The 22,947-nt window shown below is 41.1% G+C and overlaps 1 protein-coding gene across 1 annotated transcript in view; it reads left to right on the forward strand.

Moving 5' to 3' along the window:
- Positions 1 to 22,947, forward strand: part of PTPN9 (protein tyrosine phosphatase non-receptor type 9) — an 84,479-nt gene that overhangs the window by 22,444 nt on the left and 39,088 nt on the right. Inside the window, exons 2-4 of the mRNA XM_045070483.1 lie at positions 17,546 to 17,689; positions 20,722 to 20,811; positions 21,521 to 21,645. Of these exons, the coding sequence (XP_044926418.1) occupies positions 17,546 to 17,689; positions 20,722 to 20,811; positions 21,521 to 21,645 (359 nt within the window). The remainder of the gene's footprint in view (positions 1 to 17,545; positions 17,690 to 20,721; positions 20,812 to 21,520; positions 21,646 to 22,947) is intronic.

Below are 22,947 nucleotides of genomic sequence, written 5' to 3' on the forward strand. Positions count from 1 at the left end.
ACAGAGATCACAAGTAGGCAGAGAGGCAGGCATAGAGAGAGAGGGAAGCAGGCTCCCCGCGGAGCAGAGAACCCGATGTGGGTCTCGATCCCAGGACCCTGAGATCACGACCCCAGCCCAAGGCAGAGGCCAACCCACTGAGCCACCCAGGCGCCCCTATTTATAGATTAAAAAAAAAAATTATTTACTTGAGAGAGAGCACAAGCAGGGTGATGAGCAGAGGGAGAAGCAGACTCCCTGCCAAGCAGAGAGCCTGACATAGGGCTCTATCCCAGGACCCCGAGATCATGAGATCATGACACAAGTGGAAGGCTGAAACTCAACAGACTGAGCCACCCCAGATGCCCCTCAACTCCAATCTATTGACAGACATTAACATTTCTCCTTTCTTTTTTAAGGTCTCAACTATCAATTGGAAAGGGAGATAAACATTGTTACCAAAGGCCTCCCTGACCCAGCAGGTCCTCCATGTTCTTTAGAATTTTTTTCTCCTAGAATGGCTTTTCAGGTTTCTTCTGGTTGTTTATTTATTATTTTTAATATTTTATTTATTTATTTGAGAGAGAGACAATGAGAGAGAGCATGAGTGAGGAGAAGGTCAGAGAGAGAAGCAGACGTCCCGTGGAGCTGGGAGCCCGATGCGGGACTCGATCCCGAGACTCCGGGATCATGACCTGAGCCAAAGGCAGTCGTCCAACCAACTGAGCCACCCAGGCGTCCCTGGTTGTTTATTTTTAAAAGATTTTATTTGAGAGAGAGTGCTCACGTGCACAGGGGCACAGGAGAGAAGGAGGCGGGAGGGAGCAGCAAGCCTAAGATCATGACCTGAGTTGAAGGCAGATGCTTAACGGACTGAGCCATGCAGGCACCTGTCTTCTGGTTGTTAAGTTCTTTCCTTCATTAACCGGAATGGATAGCAGCTGGCAAGCTGCCTTCAGGTTTTTCTTTATGGAGAATGATCAACTATTTGTCCCCTCCCCCCGCTATTCCCCTTGACTTCATCTGGAAACCTGGATGATTGTGCTTTTGCGGATGGTGAGGAGCTTTCTGTTTATTCTCCAGATTTCTGTTTTCTTCTTTTTCTCCTCTGTGTTATAGTCTTCTACCCCTCAACTTCTTCATGTGAATTTTCTCTTAAGACAATTTAGAAATGTTTACTTCTTTGCTTTCTTGTTGAATCATTTCCTCCATTGTCTCTGAGAGTTCTTTGTCCTCTTTGATAACTTTTATCTGGAGAGTCAGGTTTTTAAGCCTGAGAGGAGAGATGCCAGCTTGTGTTTACTAAACATGCCTCTAGCAAGAAAGCGTGGCACAGTTCCTGCAGTACTTTGGAGCATCCTGGTGTTTAGGGCTAGGAGTTCCTAAAAGCAGCTCTAATCGTTTATCCCTTTGTAGAGCTCCCTATCTCATTCTTTTTTGCCCTGATGTGAAGACTATCAACAAACTTACAATTGGGTGGCATAGTTTAAAATACGTCTTAAAGCATTATGTTCAAATATCCCTATTATATATATTTTAGTTGAAAGCTATATAAAATTAATACATTTTAGGTTTTTTTTTTTTAGTAAATGAAACCACATGATTTAAACTTAAAAAGGTGCAGAAGAGAAAATGGTAAATATTCCCTTCTCTTGCCATGTGTTTCAGCCACCTAGTTTTTTGAGATGTAGGCTGCTCCAAGAGATGCCACTTTGGCAAGAGCGTTATTTTGGGTTAAAATAATCAAAACCCAATGGATGCTCTCCATTGAGGAAAAGCTCTCTTCTCGGGCCTCTGTTGCCTAAATTTACATTGGAAAGAATAGCCTAAATGAGGAAGAAGAGAGCTATTAACACAGGCTCCCCTTTACCTAAGAAACTTATCTGCATAATAGGGCAACCTTTGTTTTTCACAGTGTCTCTTTTCACCTTCCTGCTAATGGCTTTCTTCCCCTTTGTATCCTCAGACCTACTACCCCTCTCCTTAGCCCCTTTAAACTTCTTGTTGTCTCATTGCCTTTGGAATTTCTTGTCTCTGTGGATTCCCCATACATACTTCATTAAATTTGATTTTCTCCTATTAATCTGTCTAATGTCAATTTGATTCTCAGTCCATCTAGAAGGACCTTGAAGGGCAGAGTAAGGTATTTTTCCCCCACAGAGATGACCAGTGGTACCAGTTTCTTACATATCTATCCTTCCAGAGTAATTTTGTGGCTAGGCAAACATATGACATATATATTATCTGATTAGATGAATGATATGTGTCTTGTATTTCTCTACTGTGGTAAGGATTTGAAAAGACTTCGATTCAAACCTAAACACCTTAGCTCTGTCATTTATTAATTGAGTGACTTTGGACAGCTTGCTTAAGCTCTGTATGCTTTCTTCATGTGGTTAATAATACTTAGTTTGCCAAGGTTGTTCAGTGTGGTGTGGTACATTTCCTTCTTTGGTGCATGTTAAATGTTTCACACCTGGGTGGTACCTTTGTTATTTCTTGCTGGACCATACTCTTTGGCCTATGTGAACTGAGAGAAGCAAGAAGTGAATGGATTTAAATTGTTTTCTTTACTGTAATAAGTGATAAATGCTCTTTTACATGTGGATGGGAATCATGAGCCAGCAGAGACAGAAATCGCATTTTGAAAGGAATAGAACATCTTTTACTTCTCAATTGAAAACTGGCTATTTCTGATCTGGGGCCTTCACACTTCACTGTTGGAGTGCTGATAAACCCTAGCCCTTCACTCCACTTGTTAGGAAGTTTTTAACACTGGGGAGATTTTCACGTTTACTAGCTCAATTAATTCTGGCCCTTCTGTATTTCCTGAAGCTTTGAACTTTTGTGGGAAGCTTAAAACTTGGTCAGCCCTACTTTGAGTTTCCTGCTGTCCAGTTCCTGGTGTGATGTTAGTCCTTTAATAGCATTTAGCTTTTTTTCTTTTTGGTTCTTACACAGAGCTCGATGTAGTAGATGGAAGAGTTTGGGGTTTTAGTACCATTCCCATTTTATTTCATCAGGAGGTTGGTGTTAGGCCTTTCTTCATGGCCTTAGCATTTTTTTTTTTTAAGATTGTATTTATTTATTTGACAGAGATCATGAGTAGGCAGAGAGGCAGGCAGAGAGAGGAGAAAGCAGTCTCCTGCCGAGCAGAGAGCCCGATGCAGGGCTCGATTCCAGGACCTGGGATCATGACCTGAGCTGAAGGCAGAGGCTTTAACCCACTGAGCCACCCAGGCGCCCGTGGCTTTAGCATTTTTTTTAAGTAAACTGTAATTTCATTTTATTTATTTATTTGTTTGTTTGTTTTTAGGTTATCTCTGCACCCAGTGTGGAGCTCCAGCTCGACCCTAAGATCAAGAGTCACATGCTTGACCTACTGAGCCAGCCAGATGTCCCTGGCCTTAGTATTTTTGAATGGATTTGTGGCTTTAAGTTTGACGTTCACTTGGTCTCTTCATGTGTAAAAGAAAGAGGTTTTATAGAGATTTTATATCTCTCGTAGTACAGGATACCATAGGGAAGCCTGGGTGGTTCAGAGGGTTAAACCTTTGGCTCAGGTCATGATCTCAGGGTCCTGGGATAGAGCCCTGCATTGGGCTCTCTGCTCAGCAGGGAGCCTGCTTCTCCCCCTCACTCAGTGTTGTCTGTACCCCCCCCCCCCACCCTGCTGTGCTTGCTTGCTCGCTCAAATAAAATAAAATTAAAAAATACAGAACAACCCTGTGATCCAGTTATCGCATTATTGGGTCCTTACCCAGAGCCTATAAAAACACTGATTCAAAGGAATAAATGGTACCCTTATGGTTATTGCATCATTGTTTACAATAGTCAAGATGTGGAATCAGTCCAAGTGTCCATCAGTTGATGAATGGATAAAGATGCGTGCACACACACAGAGTGGAATATTATTCAGACATAAAAAAGAATGAAATCTTGGCATTTGCAGCAACACAAATGGATCTAGAGAGTTATAATGATGTATGTGAGTTATAATGCTATATGTGAATTATAATGCTAAGTGAAATAAGCCAGTCAGAGAAAGACAAATACCATATAATTTCACTCATATTTAGAATTTAAGAAACAACCAAAGGCAAAAAAAAAAAAAGAGAGAGAGAGAGACAAAACAAAACCCCCCCCCAAACCAGACTCAGAACTATAGAGAACAAATAGATGGTTACCAGGGGGGAGGTGGATGAGGGGGTGGGTGACCTAGGTGATGGGGATTAAGAGTACACTTATGAAGAGCGCTGAGTAACATGGAGTTAAATCACTCTATAATACACCTGAAACTAATATAACAATGTTAATTGGAATTAAAATTTTTTAAAAAGGAAAATAAATGAAAAAGTCAGTTATTACCATTAAAATGAGAACAATTTATAGTTAGAAATGGCTGTACAGATTTGGTTATTTGGTTTTAATTTCCAGCTTTTTGTTGTTCTTGTTAGAAATTTGGAGGGCTATCCATGAAGGTTTTGATTTTTTTTTTTTTTTTCAGTTTTAGAAAGTCTCTAGTGGTAGTGGTAATTATAGTATAATTTAAGTATATTGATAGTAATTTAAGCAAATAGAACTATTTTGGATTGAAGTTGAAATTCATGTGTATTTTTCCATTTTATTCCTTCTAGAAGAAAATTTAAAAATGTGGAAACAAAAGGTTTTGTTTCAGTGTTTTACAGATTAATGCCATATTGGAGTGTCTTCGTGTTTTTAACAACAACAACAACAAAAAAGTGTTTTAGCTGCATAGTGGTCTATTACATGGACTTTTCTTATTTATAGTTGGTCATTTAGGTTATTTCTAACATTTTATCATTAGAAACAATGCTACAGAGGTGCCTGGGTGACTCAGTAGATTGGGTGGCGAACTCTTGATTTCTGTTCAGGTCAGGCTCCCTGCTCATCAGGGAGTCTGCTTCAGGATTGTGTCTCTTTTCCTCTGTCCTTCCCCTCTGCTCATGTTCTCTCTTATAAATAAATCTTAAAGGAAGAAAAAAGCTACAGTGAATATCCACATATCCAGTATTCATGGCAACATTGTTTCTAAAGGCAAAATACTAGAAACATGAACCCATACCTGTGTATGTACGTTTGTCTGCCTTGTACCTCATGCTTATATTTCTGTTCACCAGATTCCTGGAGAGGATGGTGAGGGTCATAGGGTTTGCACTTTTATTTTATTTTTTTAAGATTTTTATTTATTTATTTGACAGACAGAGATCACAAGTAGGCAGAGAGGCAGGGAGAGAGAAGGGGAAGCAGGCTCCCTGCCGAGCAGAGAACCCAGCACTATCATAGGACCACGGGATCATGACCTGAGCAGAAGGCAGAGGTTTAACCTACTGAGCCACCCAGGCCCCGTGTTTGCACTTTTAAAACTGTTTGGTCAGTGCCAAATTGTTACAAAGAAGTAGCATGAATTTTATATAGTTGCCACATTGTATTTATTTCCCATATTATTGCCTATACTGTGGTTTCAGTCCTTTTATTTATTTTTTTTTTGTTGTTGTTGTTGTTAATTGGTAGACAAATGGCATCTTTTTAAAGTATGTCTTTTTAAATCTATACATTTTATTTAGCTTTTGACTTGATTATGCATGGACATGGCTTAAAATGGAAAAGACATGAATGTTTCTATTTTTCTAGCCTGCTTCCCAGCTTCAATTCAGTTCCTCTCCCCAGAGGTGATCAATATTATTAGGTTTTTGTGTATCCTTCTTTAGGTATCAATGCATCTAAATGAACAAATTCATATAATGTGCTTTTAAAAAATATACTTTTAGGGGCACCTGGGTGGCTCAGTGAGTTAAGCTGCTGCCTTCGGCTCAGGTCATGATCTCAGGATCCTGGGATCGAGCCCCTCATCAGGCTCTCTGCTCAGCGGGGAACCTGCTTCCTCCTCTCTCTCTACCTGCCTCTGCCTGCTTGTGATCTCTCTCTGTCAAATAAATAAAATCTTAAAAAATATATACATTTAATTAATCGGCATATTATTTTATCATACATATTCAAAGGATGGATTTCAAAAATCCTGTGTGTGTATATATATATGGGCTTATTTCTGAATTTTATTCTGTTCTTTAAAATTCCTTTATTTATGCACCAGATTTCTTTTGTCATAGTTGCAGTATATGACCTTCTGTACAATGTTGCATAGTAGGGGTAGGTACACAGCTTCCTGGTCTTTCAATCTTTAACAGAAAAAAAAAATACTTCTAATGTTTCATTATTTAATGTGATGATTGCTTAAGTTTCCATTAGATAACCCTTACCAAATTAAGGTAATTCCCTCTATTCCTAGTTTGTTACATTAAAAAGTAAAATCATAAATAGGTTTTGAATTTGATCCCATCATTTTCATCATCTGTTGAGAAGATTATATATTGTTTCTTCTTTAGTATCTGTTAATATGAAAATTGCTTTGATAGATCTCTTGATGTTAAATTGCTTTTTCATTCCTGGGATATGCCTTCTTTGGTTATGATATGTAGTTACTCTATTATACTGCACTTTATGTAACATGAGAGCTATTTGTCCCATGAAGGTTTAAGATAACTTTATTTATTTATTTGTTCATTTATTTTTAAAGATTTTATTTATTTATTTGACAGAGATCACAAGTAGGCAGAGAGGCAGGCCGGAGAGATAGAGAGACAGAGGAGAAAGCAGGCTCCCCACTGAGCAGAGAGCCGACTTGGGGCTTAATCCCTAGACCCTGAGATCATGACTTGAGCCAAAGGCAGAGGCTTTAACCCACTGAGCCATCCAGGCTCCCCAAGAGAACATTATTTAAAACTAATCTGAGTCTTTTGGTATTTTTTTAAAAAATAGTGGATATTTGATAACTCTTGTTTTTTATTTTTAATTATTTAAAAGATTTTATTGATTTGACAGAGAGAGAGAGAGAGACACAGTGAGAGAGGGAACATAAGCAGGGGGAGTGGGAGAGGGAGAAGCAGGCTTTGGACCAAGCAGGAAGCCTGAAGTGGGGCTCATCGAAGGACCGTGGGATCATGACCTGAGCTGAAGGCAGATGCTTAAGGACTGAGCCACCCAGGAACCCCTCTTGTTTTTTTTTTTTTTTTTGAAGATTTTATTTATTATTTATTTGACAGACAGAGATCACAAGTAGGCAGAGAGGCAGGCAGAGAGAGAGGAGGAAGCAGGCTCCCTGCCGAGCAGAGAGCCCAACTCCATCCCAAGACCCTGGGATCATGACCAGAGATGAAAGCAGAGGCCTTAACCCACTGAGCCACCCAGGTGCCCCACCCCTCTTGTTTTTTAATTTACATTTCTTTGGGCACAAAGAAATTTACATTTCTTTGATCCCCTAGGGGTCCTGGGATGAGTCCCACCAAGTGCTTCTTATTCAGTGGGGAGCCTGCTTCTCCCTCTCCACCCAGCTTATGCTCTCTCCTTATCTCACTATCAAATTAATACAAATAAAACCTTTTAAAAAATAATAATTTACATTTCTATGATACTCAGTGGTCATTGGTATTTAAAAATTTTTTTTTAAAGATTTGATTTATTTATTTGACAGAGAGAGATTACAAGTAGACAGAGAGGCAGGCAGAGAGAGAGAGAGAGGGAAGCAGGCTCCCTGCCAAGCAGAGAGCCCGATGTGGGACTCGATCCCAGGACCCTGAGATCATGACCTGAGCCGAAGGCAGCGGCTTAACCCACTGAGCCACCCGGGCTCCCGGTATTTTTTAATTTTTAAAAATTTTTATTTAAATACAGTTAACGGGTGCCTGGGTGGCTTAGTGGGTTAAGCCTCTGCCTTCGGCTCAGGTCATGGTCTCAGGGTCCTAGGAGCCCTGCATCTGGCTCTCTGGTCAGCAGGGAGCCTGATTCCCCCCCCACCCCTCCCTCTGCCTGCCTCTCGGCCTGCTTGTGACCTTTAAAGTCTTAAAAAAAAAAAAGTTTAAAATCAGTTAACATATAATGTATTACTGGTTTCAGAGGTAATCACTGGTATTTTTAAATGTAAATCTGAAAAGTTTCTTGGTTCTTCCTCTTCTTTCTTCAGTGTTAATGTTCTTCAGAATTCTGTTCATCATTCACTTGTCAAACATATTTGTTAGGAGACGCTATTAGAGATGTTTATTTGTGCCAGGCATAGTGCTAGGAACTAGTGAATAAAATACACAATGATTCCTGCCTTCATAGACTTGCTTCCCTACTGCTAGATTTTCCTTTTCCAGTTTGGCTTTCCTATCGCTATCAATTCTGTGGGGGGCGGGCAGGAGGACCAAAGTTATCATCTCTGCCCTTTGCTTAACAGGATCTCTCTTGACTCCTTCGTACCTATAAGATTGTGCCTGGAATCTGGAGAACAGTATATGAGGGCCTTCCAGTTGTGGCTTAGTCTCCAAGTCAGCTCCTTCCCTCCATTCTCTGTCGTACAAACAGAACACACCAGCTACACTGTGTCCCAATAATTCCTATTATTTCTAGAGACTGTCTCTGCACGTTTTGTTTTCTTCCAACTAGAATGCTTGTGTCCTTCTGGAAAATTCCTACTCGTCCTTCAAGGCACACCTCTAAAAAGGTTAAAAAAATCCATATATTGTCCTAGAGATAGTTTGAATTCCATAGCACTCTGTAGATATGTCCTAGAATGTATAGAATTATACGACAATGATTATTTATAGTCTGTCTCCATATTTAAATGACTGTAAACTGCTCAGAATAGGGTCTTTATCTCTCTAAATTGTGTCTCCTCTACAGCTACCATACTGCTTAGCACAGAGTAGGTCCTCAGCAAATACTTTTGAATGTTTGCTTGACTACTTGACTGCCTGCCTGAAAGAGTTCTACTGTTCAGTAGACTTGAAGGGAATACTATTGCTGCTAGTTATGGCAGCTTGCCAGAGGGGCCAGGAGTCCCTCAACTAGAACATTACACACTTGAATAGTCCCTCTTTCTTTTCACCCCCCAAGAGTTGTGTCTGTTGGGGGGTGAAGGTTGTGGAATGTATATTTAGAAAATTATATATTTATTGGTATTTTTCTGTTGACATTAATTTTTAAATTTTAAAAATATGAAAATAACTGTATAAGAGGATGGGATCAGGGGCGCCTGGGTGGCTCAGTGGATTAAGCCGCTGCCTTCGGCTCAGGTCATGATCTCAGTGTCCTGGGATCGAGCCCTGCATCGGGGTCTCTGCTCAGCGGTGAGCCTTCTTCCCCTTCTCTCTCTGCCTAACTCTCTGCCTACTTGTGATCTCTCTCTGTCAAATAAACAAATAAAATCTTTAAAAAAATATATATTTCCAGTAATACCAAGTAATGTTTAAAAAAAAAAAATAGGATGGGATCATGGATAACATTTTCCCTTTTTTTGCAAATTTCCATTATTACTTTGTTTTAAAATAAGATCAAAGCAGAAATTTTTCTTAAAACTTTTCCCTTCCCAGATGCAGTAAAATCCTATTTATAAAAGCACTGGCTCCAGGTGCCTGGGCGGCTCAGGCAGTTAAGCATTGGACTCTTGGTTTTGGTTCAGGTCATGATCTCCTGGGTTGTGAGATTCCCTGCCCCCTTCCACCCCCTTTGGTGATGGGCTCCATGCTTAGCAGGGAGTCTACTTGAAGAGTCTCTCCCTCTGCCCCACCCCCAACTTGGGTGTGCTCTCTCTAAAATAAATTAAAAAGTTTTATTTATTTTAAAGATTTTATTAATTTATTTGACACAGAGAGAGAGAGAGAGACAGCAAGAGAGGGAATACAAGCAGGGAGAGTGGGAGAGGGAGAAGCAGGGAGCCCAACTGGGTGTGGGGAGTCTAGATTCCAGGACTCTGGGATCATGACCTGATCTTCAGGCAGACATGTAAAAACTGAGCCACCCAGACGCCTCTAGGTAAATAAATTTTGGAAGAAAGCATTAGCTCAGAGTGAACTTATCTTGATGAGCTCTGAGTAATAATATATAGAATTGAATCAGTATATCGTATGCCTGAAACTAACCTAACACTATGTTAATTATACTGGAATTAAAATTTAGAAAAAGGAAGGCATTGGCTCTTCTAAAATGACATTTTCTTGTAATTTTACGATCACTGGGTTGCTTAGTTGTTCGAGCTTCTTCTGCCCTCTGTTTGGGTCATGATCTCTCGGTCCTTGGATCCAGCCTCAAGTTGGGCTTCCTGCTCAGCGGGGAGTCTGCTTCTTTTTCTCTCTGTCCCTCCCCACTGCGTCTTTCCCTCTCTCTAAAATGCATAAATAAAATCTTTTTAAAAATGTAATTCCCGGGCGCCTGGGTGGCTCAGTGGGTTAAGCCGCTGCCTTTGGCTCAGGTCATGATCTCAGGGTCCTGGGATCCAGTCCCACGTCGGGCTCTCTGCTCAGCAGGGAGCCTGCTTCCCTCTCTCTCTCTCTGCCTATCTCTCCATCTACTTGTGATTTCTCTCTGTCAAATAAATAAATAAAATCTTTAAAAAAAAAAATGTAATTCCCGGGGCACCTGGGTGGCTCAGTGGGTTGAGCCTCTGCCTTCGGCTCGGGTCATGATCCCAGGGTCCTGGGATGGAGCTCCGCATCGGGCTTTCTGCTCTGCGGGGAACCTGCTTCCTCCTCTCTCTCTGCCTGCCTCTCTGCCTACTTGTGATCTCTGTCAGATAAATAAAGAAAAAATCTTTAAAAAAAAAAAATGTAATTCCCCCTCCATCCCCCCACCCCCTGTACAAGTGGTGGGAGAGCAGGGAGCCCCATGTGGGCTGGATCCCAAAACACTACTCAAGCTGAAGGGCAGACACTTAACTGACTGAGCTACCCAGGTGCCCCAAAATTAGATTTTAAGGGAAAGCAAATCTTTCCTGGTAAAGTGAAGATATTTGAGATAATAAGTAAATATTAATTGAAAGGAACTTGGTTTATTTCCATATTTGGCACAATAACGAAGGACTAATGGAAAGATTATGGTTTTCAGTTTAGAAATGGAACAAATATCACCTTGCTTCATGGTAGCAAGCTACTGTGTCTTAGCTCAGATCCTGTTTCCCAACAGATTGATATGAATTAGAGTTTAGGTTTAACAATAAACAACAGTCGTGGGGCGCCTGGTTGGCTCAGTCAGTTAAGTGTCGTGTCTGCCCTTTAGCTCAGGTCATGATTCCAGTTGAGCCCCACATTGGGCTCCCTTTTTAGTGGGGAGCCTGCTTCTCTCCCTCTCCCTCTGCCTGCCACTCCCCCTGCTCCTGTGCACATGCTCGCTCGCTCTCTCTTTCTCTCTCTCTCCCTGTCAAATAAATGAAATATTTAAAGAAAAAACAAAATACAACTGTTTGCAATGAAGGAAAGATAGGAAAACAGGCATAAGATAAAGATAGTTTAAAATGCGTCTGTCACTGATCCTAATGAGAAAAAAGCGTATTTGATGAAATACAGAGATAACATCAAAAACATGTTGGAGGGGTGCCCGGGTGGCTCATCTGGTTAAGTGGCTGCCTTCGACTCAGGTCATGATTCCAGGGTCCTGGGATCGAGCCCTGCATCGGGCTCCCTGCTCAGCAGAGAGCCTGCTTCTCTCTCTCCCCCTCTCCCTGCCACTCTGCTTACTTGTGCTCTCTCTCTAGCTCTCTGTCAAATAAATAAATAAAATATTAAAAACAAACAAACAAACAAGAACCATGTTGGAGGTAACAGGCAGTCGCAGAGTCTTCTATTGAATCACTGTCCTTATTCAGGTATTCAGTGCAGGTTAGCTGCGTTTTTTCCATGGCATGTGCCCTGCACTAAGTTGTTCCTTTATTTTAACAAGAAATAGCCTCTAGTCGTTTAATGCTTGGGATGGTAGTGTTAATCCCCAGAGCTGCCAGTGGAGTCTGAAAGTAGGGACAAAAGGATTTAGAGATGGGGGCGGGGGGTGGTGGTGGTGCTGGTATAAGTACTTCCCGACCCAGCTTCTTCTGTATTGTGCAGACGTGAATGAGAAGAAGTTGTTCCTTTAGAGACTTTGTCTTGCAGTTGAATACACATTGGAGGTTTCGAATTTAAATTTATGCTTTTGGATAAAGTGGATTAGAGAGATTGAATTGGTAAAGGCTAAAGAGAAACAGATCACTTGAATCTGCGGAACTCCTGACTATTGAAATAAATTTTAATGTAAAATGACTGTAGTAAAGAAAAAGAGAATGAGCATCCATTCAGATACTGTGGTATCTACTACTTGCCAGATACTGTGGTGCTTTTCTGTTTTCTGATCCATGCCTTATCTTTACAGATGAGGACATTGAGGCTCAGAGAGGTTAAGATACTTAACAAATATCACACAGCGATGAATGAGAGGATGGGTTCTTTCTGACTCCCAAACCCACTAGACTAGTAGATTTATTCTTTTGGTGGTTCTGTGGCTGATATCTCAGGAGGCAGAAGTTTTCTGTTTCTTTCAAATTAGGTTAGTTATAGGTCTGGCTCTTCATTCTCTACCCTTTGCGTTGGAACACGGGATTTAAGATGCTGTGGAACCGAGCATGCCAACACCTTTTTCTTGATCTTTTAGTTGGCTAGTCCTTTGTCTAGAGCTCATCTCAAAATCATAATCTCATGCTCTTAGAAATTTGAGTTAACATGAAGACTTTTGATTTTGTTCTTTCCAGTAATATATTTAGTGGTTAGTGTCTAGGGTACAGTTCACTTAATTGACCAATATCTCAGCCATTTTATAGCATGTTCTCAAGAATCTTTTTATCCTCATGGCTGTAGTAAAAAAACTTGTTTTTATCTATTTAAACATCATTATGGGAATAGTATGTAATTATAGTAAGCTTTTGACAATGCTGAAACAAATCTTTTTTTTTTTAAATTTTTTAAAGATTTTACTTATTTAATTCGACAGAGAGAGAGAGAGAGAGAAGGAACAAAAGCAGGGGGAGCAGGAGAGGGAGAAGCAGACCTCCCGCCAAGCTGGGAGCGGGATACGGGGCTTGATCGCAGGACCTTGGGATCATGATCCAAGCTGAAGGCAGACGCTTAACCGATTGAGCCACGCAGGTGCCCAATGCTGAAACAAATCTTACCTGTACCTGAAAAGTGGGTTGAAGAAGGTTGTAAGTGGTAATGTTAGTTTTTCTGTACTTTAGTTCAGACCTTTTTCCCAAAAGAAGACCAAAGCTGTTTGAACTGTGACCATGCCTTAGCTGCCAGGTGTTAACAACTTACTGTTAACTCATAAACCTAGATAGATTCAAACCATTGACCTTGAGTTAAAGTATTTTATAAGCTGTGACTCATCTTTTGGCTAACTCTGTTCACCAGGAAATAACACAATATTAATTTCAGGAATTTCGATTATCCCTTATGAAGAGTGTGTTGCTCATTAAAATTGTTGGGACTTGTTTCTCTGGTACCAACTGGACCACAAATTGGTCTATACTTAGTGGTTGTGCTGAATTCATGTGTAAACAGAGGAGGCAATCTTATTAACTTTCTAGAGAAAGGCTGTTGAAGCTGAGGCCATCTTTTCTGACTTCTTTAAGAGGTTTGTCTCTTCCTCAAGAGGGCTAGGGATACAGGATGGTGAATCTGAGGCTGAACATAACAGATGCTGTGTGTGTATATGTGCATTTGTAAATATCACATCACTGTTTATAGTACACTGGACTCTCTTCATGCAAGGCCTAGTCAGGCCAAATCAGGAGGAATTGTTCCCGTGCTTAAAGCCAAGAATAACATCCTGACCAGCAGGGGACAGAGGTCAGCTCAAGGCAACAGCCCTTGGGAGCTACAGGACATTAAGAACTTTGAAAGAGCTGAGTTTAATAAGGAAGACAATATGTACCTACTTTGAAGGAAGTGTGTGAAATCTGCAAGTCTCTTTGAGGCATGGCTAATTTATGAAAAATGAAAAATCATCTTAGTAATTGGATGTGTTAAGAGTTCATATCACCCCCCAGTTATTTAACTATATTTCCCCCTCCTAACTGCATATTGATTTGTCTGTTTATTATTTTTACTAGAAAGGGGGAAAAGTTATATTCTGCTCTTACTTGGTGTTTTATTCTATAGGCAGCTTCAGCCAGGTCCAGGAGAGGACCAGATTTAAAGATGATATGTTAATTAAAAAACAAATAACTCTTTATAGAATCTCCTGGGGACCTTCTGGGCTGGCTGAAGTTTTGTTTCTGGGATCTTTCTGTGCCCACTTCTCTTCTCTTCCCTTCCATCTTTCCTCATTCTGATGCTGGCCACTCACCCCATAGAGGCAACTCAAACTGTTTTCTGGTGGAGCATTCTAAGTTTGTCCTGTTGTCTTCTCTGGGACTCATTGCTCTGGTCAGACTTAAACTGGTTCTGGGCCAAAGTGATCATCTGAAAGCTTTTCTTCATGACCTTTATTTCTTGTTTTTTTTTTTTTTATGCGCTTGCCTGATCAGATTTGCTGGTTCTCTCCTTTTCCAGAGGTGTAAGTTCTATTGCCTCAGTTGGAAGGTTCTAAAGCTCAGGTGCAGTTAGGCCTCTTAGATTTTACTATGGTTTATAAAGTATCTTTTTTCTTTCCTAGAAATTGGGGAATAATCAGGTGCTCTCTTATAAGGTATTCCTGGGACTCTAATTTGCTAGTTGTTTAAATACTACTACATAGCAATTTGAATTGTATTTGCAATTTGAATTGTATCTGCTGCCAAGATTCTGAAGTAGGTCAGTTGCTTGTTACTCTCTCTCCCCTTGTCTTTCTCTCTTTCTCCTTCTTTCCTCCCTCTCTCCCTTCCTTCCTTATTTAAGATTTTATTTATTCATTTGAGAGAGAGAGCATGAGTGGTGGGAGAGTGGCAAAGGGAGAGGGAGCAGCAGACTCCCCACTGAGCAGGGTACCTGACCTGGGCCTCCATTCCAGGACCTGAGATGAAGGCAGATGCTTAACCAAGTGAGCCATGCAGGTATCCCTCCCCTTGTTCTTCAATTGAAAAATTAGACATGAAGAGAGAATTACCTTGTTCATGGCCACACAGTAGGTTGGTATCACACCTATCACACCTTTTTTTTTTTTAAGATTTTTTTTTTTTATGACAGAGAAAGAGCGAGGAGCGAGGGAGAGGCAGGCTCCCCGCTGAGCAGGGAGCCCATATGTGGCTCAATCCCAGGACGCTGGGATCATGACCTGAACCAAAGGCAGATGTTTAATGACTGAACCACCCAGGTGCCCCAGTATCACACCTTTTAAAGCAAACCTTATTTTTGCATTTCTTGTATTTCTTAGCACAGATATTAGCACATGTAATAGTTTAATAGCACATGTAATAGTTTAATAAATACATCTTTTTTAAAAAAGATTTTATTTATTTATTTGAGGTCATAAGTAGGCAGAGAGGCAGGCAGAGAGAGAGGGGGAAGCAGGCTCCCTGCTGAACAGAGAGCCCAATGTGGGACTCAATCCCAGGACCCTGAAATCATGACCTGAGCCGAAGGCAGAGGCTTAACCCACTGAGCCACCTAGGTGCCCCTAATAAATATATCTTAATTGGGGCGCCTGGGTGGCTCAGTCAGTTAGTGGCTGCCTTCAGCCCAGGTCATGGTCCCAGGGTCCTGGAATCAACCCCGCATTGGCCTTCCTGCTCAGCAGGAGTCTGCTTCTCTCTCTCTCTCTGCTTGCCATCCCCCCTGCTTGTTCTCTCTCTCTCCTTTCTCACTCTCTGTCAAATAAATAAAATCTTAAAAAAATAATAAAATAAATACATCTTGGAGCACCTGGGTGGCTCAGTGGATTAAGCCTCTGCCTTCAGCTCAGGTCATGATCCCAGAGTCCTGGGATCGAGTCCCTCAGGCTCTGCTCAATGGGGGGCCTGCTTCTCTCTCTCTCTCTCTCTCTCTCTCTCTCTCTCTCTCTCTGTGTGTGTCTGCCTCTCTGCCTACTTATGATCTCTCTCTGTCAAGTGAATAAAATCTTTAAAAAAATAAAATAAAATAAAATAAATACATCTTAATGGGGCACCTGGGTGGCTCACCCAGTTAAGCATCTGCCTTTGGCTCATGTCATAATCCTGGGCTCCTGGGATAGAGCCCCTGCCTCACATTGGGCTTCCTGTTTAGCCAGGAACCTGCTTCTCCCTCTCCTTCGGGCTGCCACTTCCCCTGCTTATGTTCACTTTCTCTGTCAAATAAATAAGTACAGTCTTGATACATACATCTTAACTTTGGGTTGATTGGTTGATCAATTAAGTTTCAGAATTCTCATCAAGTTGGTCACATTTTGGACCAACATGGGAGAAAAGTTTCTGGGTGGAAGGGACCAGATAGCCATGCAGGAAGTGTTTAGCGATTGAGAATATACATGCAAAAAATCCCAATGTATGGGTGCCTGGGTGGCTCAGTGGGTTAAAGCCTCTGCCTTCAGCTCAGGTCATGATCTAGGGTCCTGGGATCGAGCCCTGCATTGGGCTCTCTGCTTGGCAGGGAGCCTGGTTCCCTTCCTCTCTCTCTGCCTGCGTCTCTGCCTACTTGTGATCTCTGTCTGTCAAATAAATAAATAAATAAATAAATAATCTTAAAAAAAAAAAAAGAAATCCCAATGTAGTGGTGCTTGGCTGGCTCAGTCCGTGAAGTGTGTAACTTTTGGTCCTGGGGTTATGAGTTCGAGCTCCACATTGGGTGTAAAGATTACTTAAAAAAATAAAAAGTCTTAAGAAAGAAATCCTGATGTAAATCCTATTCAAAAACTGAAGAAACAGAAGAGTAGTTTGGCTAGAGCAGAAACTGGTTATAAATGTAAAGAGAAATAGTTGAAAGGGGGTAGAAGAGAGATAGGGTTAATCAAGAGATAGGGACAATTCTAAAAACAGGCATCTTGCCAGCTTGGGATCAGACAGTGAAAATGAAAATTTCCTACTCCTCCCCACCAATATGAAGTCCTCCACCCTTCCCCCAGCAACCACTATCCAGAGGGGCTATTAGTGACTCTGGGCACTAGTGTCTGGTTTTTGGGCTGCCACGGGAAACATGAAGAGGTCCTGTGGGGTCAGTCAGCGCAAAGAACAGTTGGCCTTTTGATTTGTTAAATTCTTAATAGCTTTGCTGCTCTCAAATAGTATTGCTAATTCCAAAGCCAAAACCATTTTCTTATGGTTTTTCTGTATGGAGTTGGCTTGTTGGGACCCCAAACAGCAGCTGCGGTTGCTGTACTGTCGTGCACCTTATGCAATATCCCTTCTAGGGGCCCATCTACCTTTTATCTTAAAAAAAAAAAAAAAGGAAAAAGACAACAACAAACAAAAAAAAAAACAAAAAAAACAGACTGCAGGGTTTTTTGCTTTGGGGCCAGTAATTTGCATTCCATTTGGGTGCCTTGGTCTCCCCCTTCATTTTTTTCTTCATGCATCCCTGTGTTAAGCCCTGCTGTCTCAACCTGGCTCTGGCTTCTGGCTTCATTTCATAGTATGAATTTTAACTATTTCTGCTTTCAGACCGGTTTTCCAGCTTTTATCTTTCCTTGCTCCCTGTAGGAAACATTGGGTTCAGACTTGCTTGAGGAAGGGATGATATTTTTTTCTTGCTTGTTTGTTGTTTCCATAAATATGTTCCCTAATAACTAAATTTTCTTTATTTTCTTTGTCAAACAGGCAACCAAGCAGTTTCTTGAAGAGATTAACAAGTGGACAGTTCAGTACAATGTTTCCCCCCTCTCTTGGAATGTGGCTGTCAAGTTCCTCATGGCCCGGAAGTTTGATGTGCTACGTGCCATAGAGTTGTTCCACTCCTACAGAGTACGTAGCTTGGGGGGAGGTACTGGCACTGTGGCAGTTGGGCTCTCTGTGTTGCTGTTTACTGTGCCACATATTCCACAAAGTGGTTCTCTGAGTCTTCTCCCCACTCTCATAAAAAAAAAGCAGATCAGTATCTAGGTGCCCTACCTTGAAGTCAGAAAATCCTAAAGAGCTATAGAATCTCTCTAAATTGAAAAAGGAGGATAAAGTGTGCCAGGATTAGTTCAAGACTAAAAGCTCACTTATGCCTATCTTGTGGGTCATCTCCTACAATATTAACTCATTTTTTCAACAGATGTTTATTATATATGTACTATGTTCCAGGTGCAGAGATTTTTTTTTTTAAGATTTTATTTGTTTATTTGACAGAGATCACAAGTAGGCAGAGGCAGGCAGAGAGAGAGAAGAGGAAGCAGGCTCCCCGCTGAGCAGAGAGCCTGAGGTGGGGCTCTATCCCAGGATCTGGGATCATGACCTGAGCCAAAGGCAGAGGCTTTAACCCACTGAGCCACTCAGGTGCCCCCAGAGATTATTATTTAGAAAGAAAAAGTAGGGGCGCCTGGGTGGCTCAGTGGGTTAAAGCCTCTGCCTTCAGCTCAGGTCATGATCCCAGGAGCCCTGCATCAGGCTCTCTGCTCCGCAGGGAGCCTGCTTCCTCCTCTCTCTCTGCCTGCCTCTCTGCCTACTTGTAATCTCTGCCTGTCAAATAAATAAATAAAATCTTTAAAAGAAAAAAAAGAAAGAAAGAAAAAGTAGACAGACAGTTATAGAAAGTTATGATAGGACACTACTTGGTTGTGCGGATGCACATTTACGTGCACATTTACTTAGAAGGGTCATAGAAGCCTTCTTGAAGGAATTTATTTCTAAATTAAGATCTGAAGAATGGAGTAAGAATTGGACAGATAGGGGAATATAGCAGAGAGAATAGCAAGTTAGATTCCTAGTTGACAGTAGAGAAATTGAGCTGAGCAGAAATGCTCACTGGGAGAGGGGACATGTCAAGAGATTGAGCAGTGAAAGTAAACAAGACCAGATCATAGAGTATCTGTTTTTTTGTTTTGTTTTGTTTTTAAGGGCAGAGAAATTCAATGAAGGTTAAATACAGCAGGATAAGTTGATCAGATTTGCATTCTATTTTCTCAGTGTGCTTTAGAGAATGGATCAGAAGGGCTGTACTGGAAACAGACCAATAGAAGGCCATTGTATTTACAGGGTACAGGGAGTGAAATAATTTTGGTGTCATTAAGTGTAGTGTCAGTGGAGATAGAGGAAAAAATGGGCAGATCCTAGAAATGAAATTGGTAAAACAAGATTGCTTAAACTGATGTATAAGGAAAGAAGAGTCAGGTGTCCCAGGTCTTTAACTTGGGTGGTAGTAGCATTCACTAATTTTAGCGGGCACTGAAATAGTGCAGGTGTGTGGGGAGGCAGGGTCATGAGTTCAGTTTGATTATGTTAAGTCTGAAGTGTCCTTGGTATACCCAGATAGACTTGTTCTCCAAGAACTTGGAATGGGATTCAGAAAAGAAATCTGGACCAGAAGTAGAGATTTTGAGTGACCAAAGTAGAGCTGAATATTGGAGCCATGAGAAAAAGTGAGGTCATTCTAGGAAAATGTAAGGAGAAGATATGTAGGGCTGAATGTCACCTCAGACTCTTTGCTATCTTTGGTTCAGTATTATCTTAAAAGTTGAACTTGAGTGCTTTAGGTAAGGCATGTACTTTTCTGTAATCCTAGTACAAATACTGTCTTTACTTGCTGCCCTGCCTCTGAAGGCATTTGAATTTGATTTTAGGGATGGATTGGGCAAGAATATAAACAAAGACCTAGTATGTTCCATTCACCAATGTGTTCCTTGTACTTAACTCAGTGCCTGGCACATAATAATTCTACAGATATTTGCAGAATAAATGAATGAGCCAGTGAATGAACTGAGTGAGTAAATGAATGCAAGTGAACAAAAAACCCCACAAGGGTGGGTAGCCACCTAGGTGGCTCAGTGGATTAAGTGTCCAACTCAGGTCATGATCTCAGGCCCCGTGTCACTCCCTGTCCCTCCCCCGTCACTCTCTCTTAAAAAAAAAAAAGAAAAAAGGAGACTTAGCAGCAGTAGTTGAAGAAATAGGAGAACTGAGAGAGTATTTTCTGTCTCTGATAGAGACTGTCTCAGGGGAAAGGGAAGGTGAATGGTCAACCTTGTCATGTAAAAGGACAGCTGAAATGCCTGCTAGGTTCTCTGACAGGAAGAAAGGTCCTGGTCATGGAGCGGCAGCTCTCGGTACGGTAGTTAGATTGGGGACAATGAGAATGTAGCAGACTGAGTATAAGGAAACTGAGGATGAGCTTAAAGAATCTTGCTGTGGAGATAAGAAAAATGAGGTCATGGTAGGTCTTGTTGGAGAACCTATTGAGGGGACTGATGGTGAGGATGTGTGACGATGTCTGTTTCCAGACATTTTTGGGGTGCATATTTAATATCTTGCTGCATTATCACTGCTGATGTATGTTTAAGAACTTTTAATATATGTTTAAGAACTACACTCTAACAATATATTTTAGTTGGTCTTTGGGGTTAGGATCAGCACTTATTTATTTATTTATTTATTTTTTAGAAAATATTTTCTTTATTTCTTTGACAGAGATCACAGTTGGCAGAGAGGCAGGCAGGGGGTGAGAGCGGTAAGGAAGCAGGCTCCCTGCTGAGCAGAGAGCCCAATGTGGGGTTCGATCCCAGGACTCTGGGATCATGACCTAAGCCGAAGGTAGAGACTTAACCCACTGAGCCACCCAGGCGCCCCAGCACTGGCACTAATTTAAAGGAAAATATCATACATAAGAGGCTGATAAGGTGGCATTGGAGGAAAATTCAGATAGCACTCAGTTGGCCTAAAGGGTGTTACAAAGGAATTTGTGAGTCAATTAGTTGACTTCTTAAAGTCCCTTATCTCTGAGTTTTGATGTTTACATAAAGCTCTCCTGGATATACAGTATTTTCATATTAATTTATCTTGCTGTGCTTTATTCTTAGGAAACACGAAGGAAGGAAGGCATTGTGAAGCTGAAACCTCATGAGGAACCTCTCCGTTCTGAGATCCTTAGTGGGAAATTCACCATCTTAGTGAGTCTTTATGAACCCTTTTTGTAGTGTCTCAGTACTTCCTTTTGTAGCCATTGTCCTCTTTGGATTTTGTTCCTAGATAACTTTTCCTGAGTCTGAAAGTCTCAACATTCAGGAGCAAACATGAAACAGCTATGCAGTTTGCACAAAATAATCCTAGTGATAAGTGAAATTATTGAGAATCATTTATACAGTAGGTCAAGCAGAGTTTCTTCATTGGTCCATTACAGTTAGTTGAGGTCTTTGGGTGGGTACACAGTGGTTCAGAGGCCCATCCTTACTGGATTTTAGCTTTCTCCACCTAGAGATTACAGCCTTTTGAATAAGTATACGATGGTACTTTTAAGGCAGAGCATGGAAACCATGGTTGTATTCTGTGCTTTTCCCCTGATATGTGTTTCTTTTGCTATCCTGTTGGAGAAATTAGCAAGGCAGCCAATGTAGACCATCCTTTAATCTCTCTGCCATTGACAAATTAAGGGAATATAGTTTTTCCCTATCACACAAATAAGATCCAGGGACTGCTAAGAATCAGGTATGGGATGAGATAAATATTCTTCTCTTCCTGGGGTAACTGATGCAAGTCAGAGAAGTATTGCCAGTATCTCTTCTTTTCATAAGAAATTTTTGACTAGGATATAAGAAGCCTAAGTGATTGTGGTGATTTTCTATTTAGTTTCTAAATATTTCTTATTTTATTTGCTTCTAGAATGTTCGGGACCCAACAGGAGCCTCCATTGCCCTCTTCACTGCCAGATTGCATCACCCCCACAAGTCAGTCCAACATGTGGTACTTCAGGCTCTGTTTTACTTGCTAGACAGAGCTGTGGATAGGTGAGCATGAAGATTATCTTTTAGTTGATCCATATCCAGATGGGGCAGTGATAGTCCTTGACTAAGTTGATTAACTCAATAGTACCTTCACTGTGCTCCTAGAATGTGCCCTGGAAAGTGCTGTAAATGGAAAACATTCCATGTCCTTAAGGGCATGGCATCTTTCCAGGTACTATCCAGATCGAGGGTATTCTTTGTATTTTTACCTGCTTGGCTCTATTTTAGGATTATAAAAGCTGAGAAAGCCAACTAACTAGTTACCCTCATTGTGAGAATTACTTACTGAGAGAATGTGAAGGGGAAATGACTTGTGTTGACCTGCTGCTCATTTGCTCTGAATATTGATTTTCTTTTCTTTCTTTCTTTTTTTTTTTTTTGAATATTGATTTTCAAAACAATCTGGGGCCTCACTTTCCTTGTAAAACAGGAATAATGCCATTTAGCTCAGGATTTTGAGAATCAGCATTCAGGAGAGAAGAGTCCAAAAGTACAAAGTTAAGCAAAATCATCTTTATGAACAGGTTCAGGAGCAAAAAGAATCAGCTCGGGTCATTTCTCCTTCCCTTTCCAAGGTAATTGGTAATTTGACTATTTTAGGCAAAGAAACTGAAGCCCCAAGAAGTTACGTGACTCATTTACAGTCATCACATCTCATCGCAGTCAGGTTAGGGCTAGGATCCTAGTTTCTTTGCTCTTGGCCAGAGCTAATTGTACCCTACTATGTTGTCCTTTTGCTGTACTTCTTTTTTTCCCTGGTGAATGCCATTTGCGGTTTGTTGTTGTGCTGGATGTCATTGGCTAATCCTCTGGGCTAGAAGTGATGTATTGAGGGCTGAAACCCAAGATAGTAAAGACATCTATGCACAACTCCAGTCACACCGTGGACTTAGAGGATGCGGACAGCCAAATGGCTGTCTAAAGTGGGCCTCTCTGATTCACTTGTTACTGCCTTGTTAATGTTACTTCCATAGTATTTAGCTTCTGCTTTTGTGCTAACCATTCTGAAAAAGAGAAGTTTACTAAGGTAAGGAGAGAGGATCAGTGGTTTCAGAGTCACTGTACTGCCCAATCAGAAGTGTGAAATTTCTGAATTCTTTCCTGTGATTGGTCTTCAGGTGTAATTTCCAGAACATAGGTTCCTTTGAAATGCTTTAGTTCAGGAGAAATTAATGAAAGACTCCTTTATCAGAAATTTCACTGGCCTTCCTTCATGGGCAGCTTACAGTCAGAGCACTCCTGTAGGTATGGCAGTGGCCAAAGTTTGCTCTTCCTAATCCGCGTGATCCCACAGGAAGACCACAC

Source organism: Mustela putorius, unplaced genomic scaffold, assembly GCF_011764305.1.
Source record: "Mustela putorius furo isolate JIRA1106 unplaced genomic scaffold, ASM1176430v1.1 tig00003972_pilon_pilon_pilon, whole genome shotgun sequence".
NCBI classification, from domain to species: domain Eukaryota; kingdom Metazoa; phylum Chordata; class Mammalia; order Carnivora; family Mustelidae; genus Mustela; species Mustela putorius.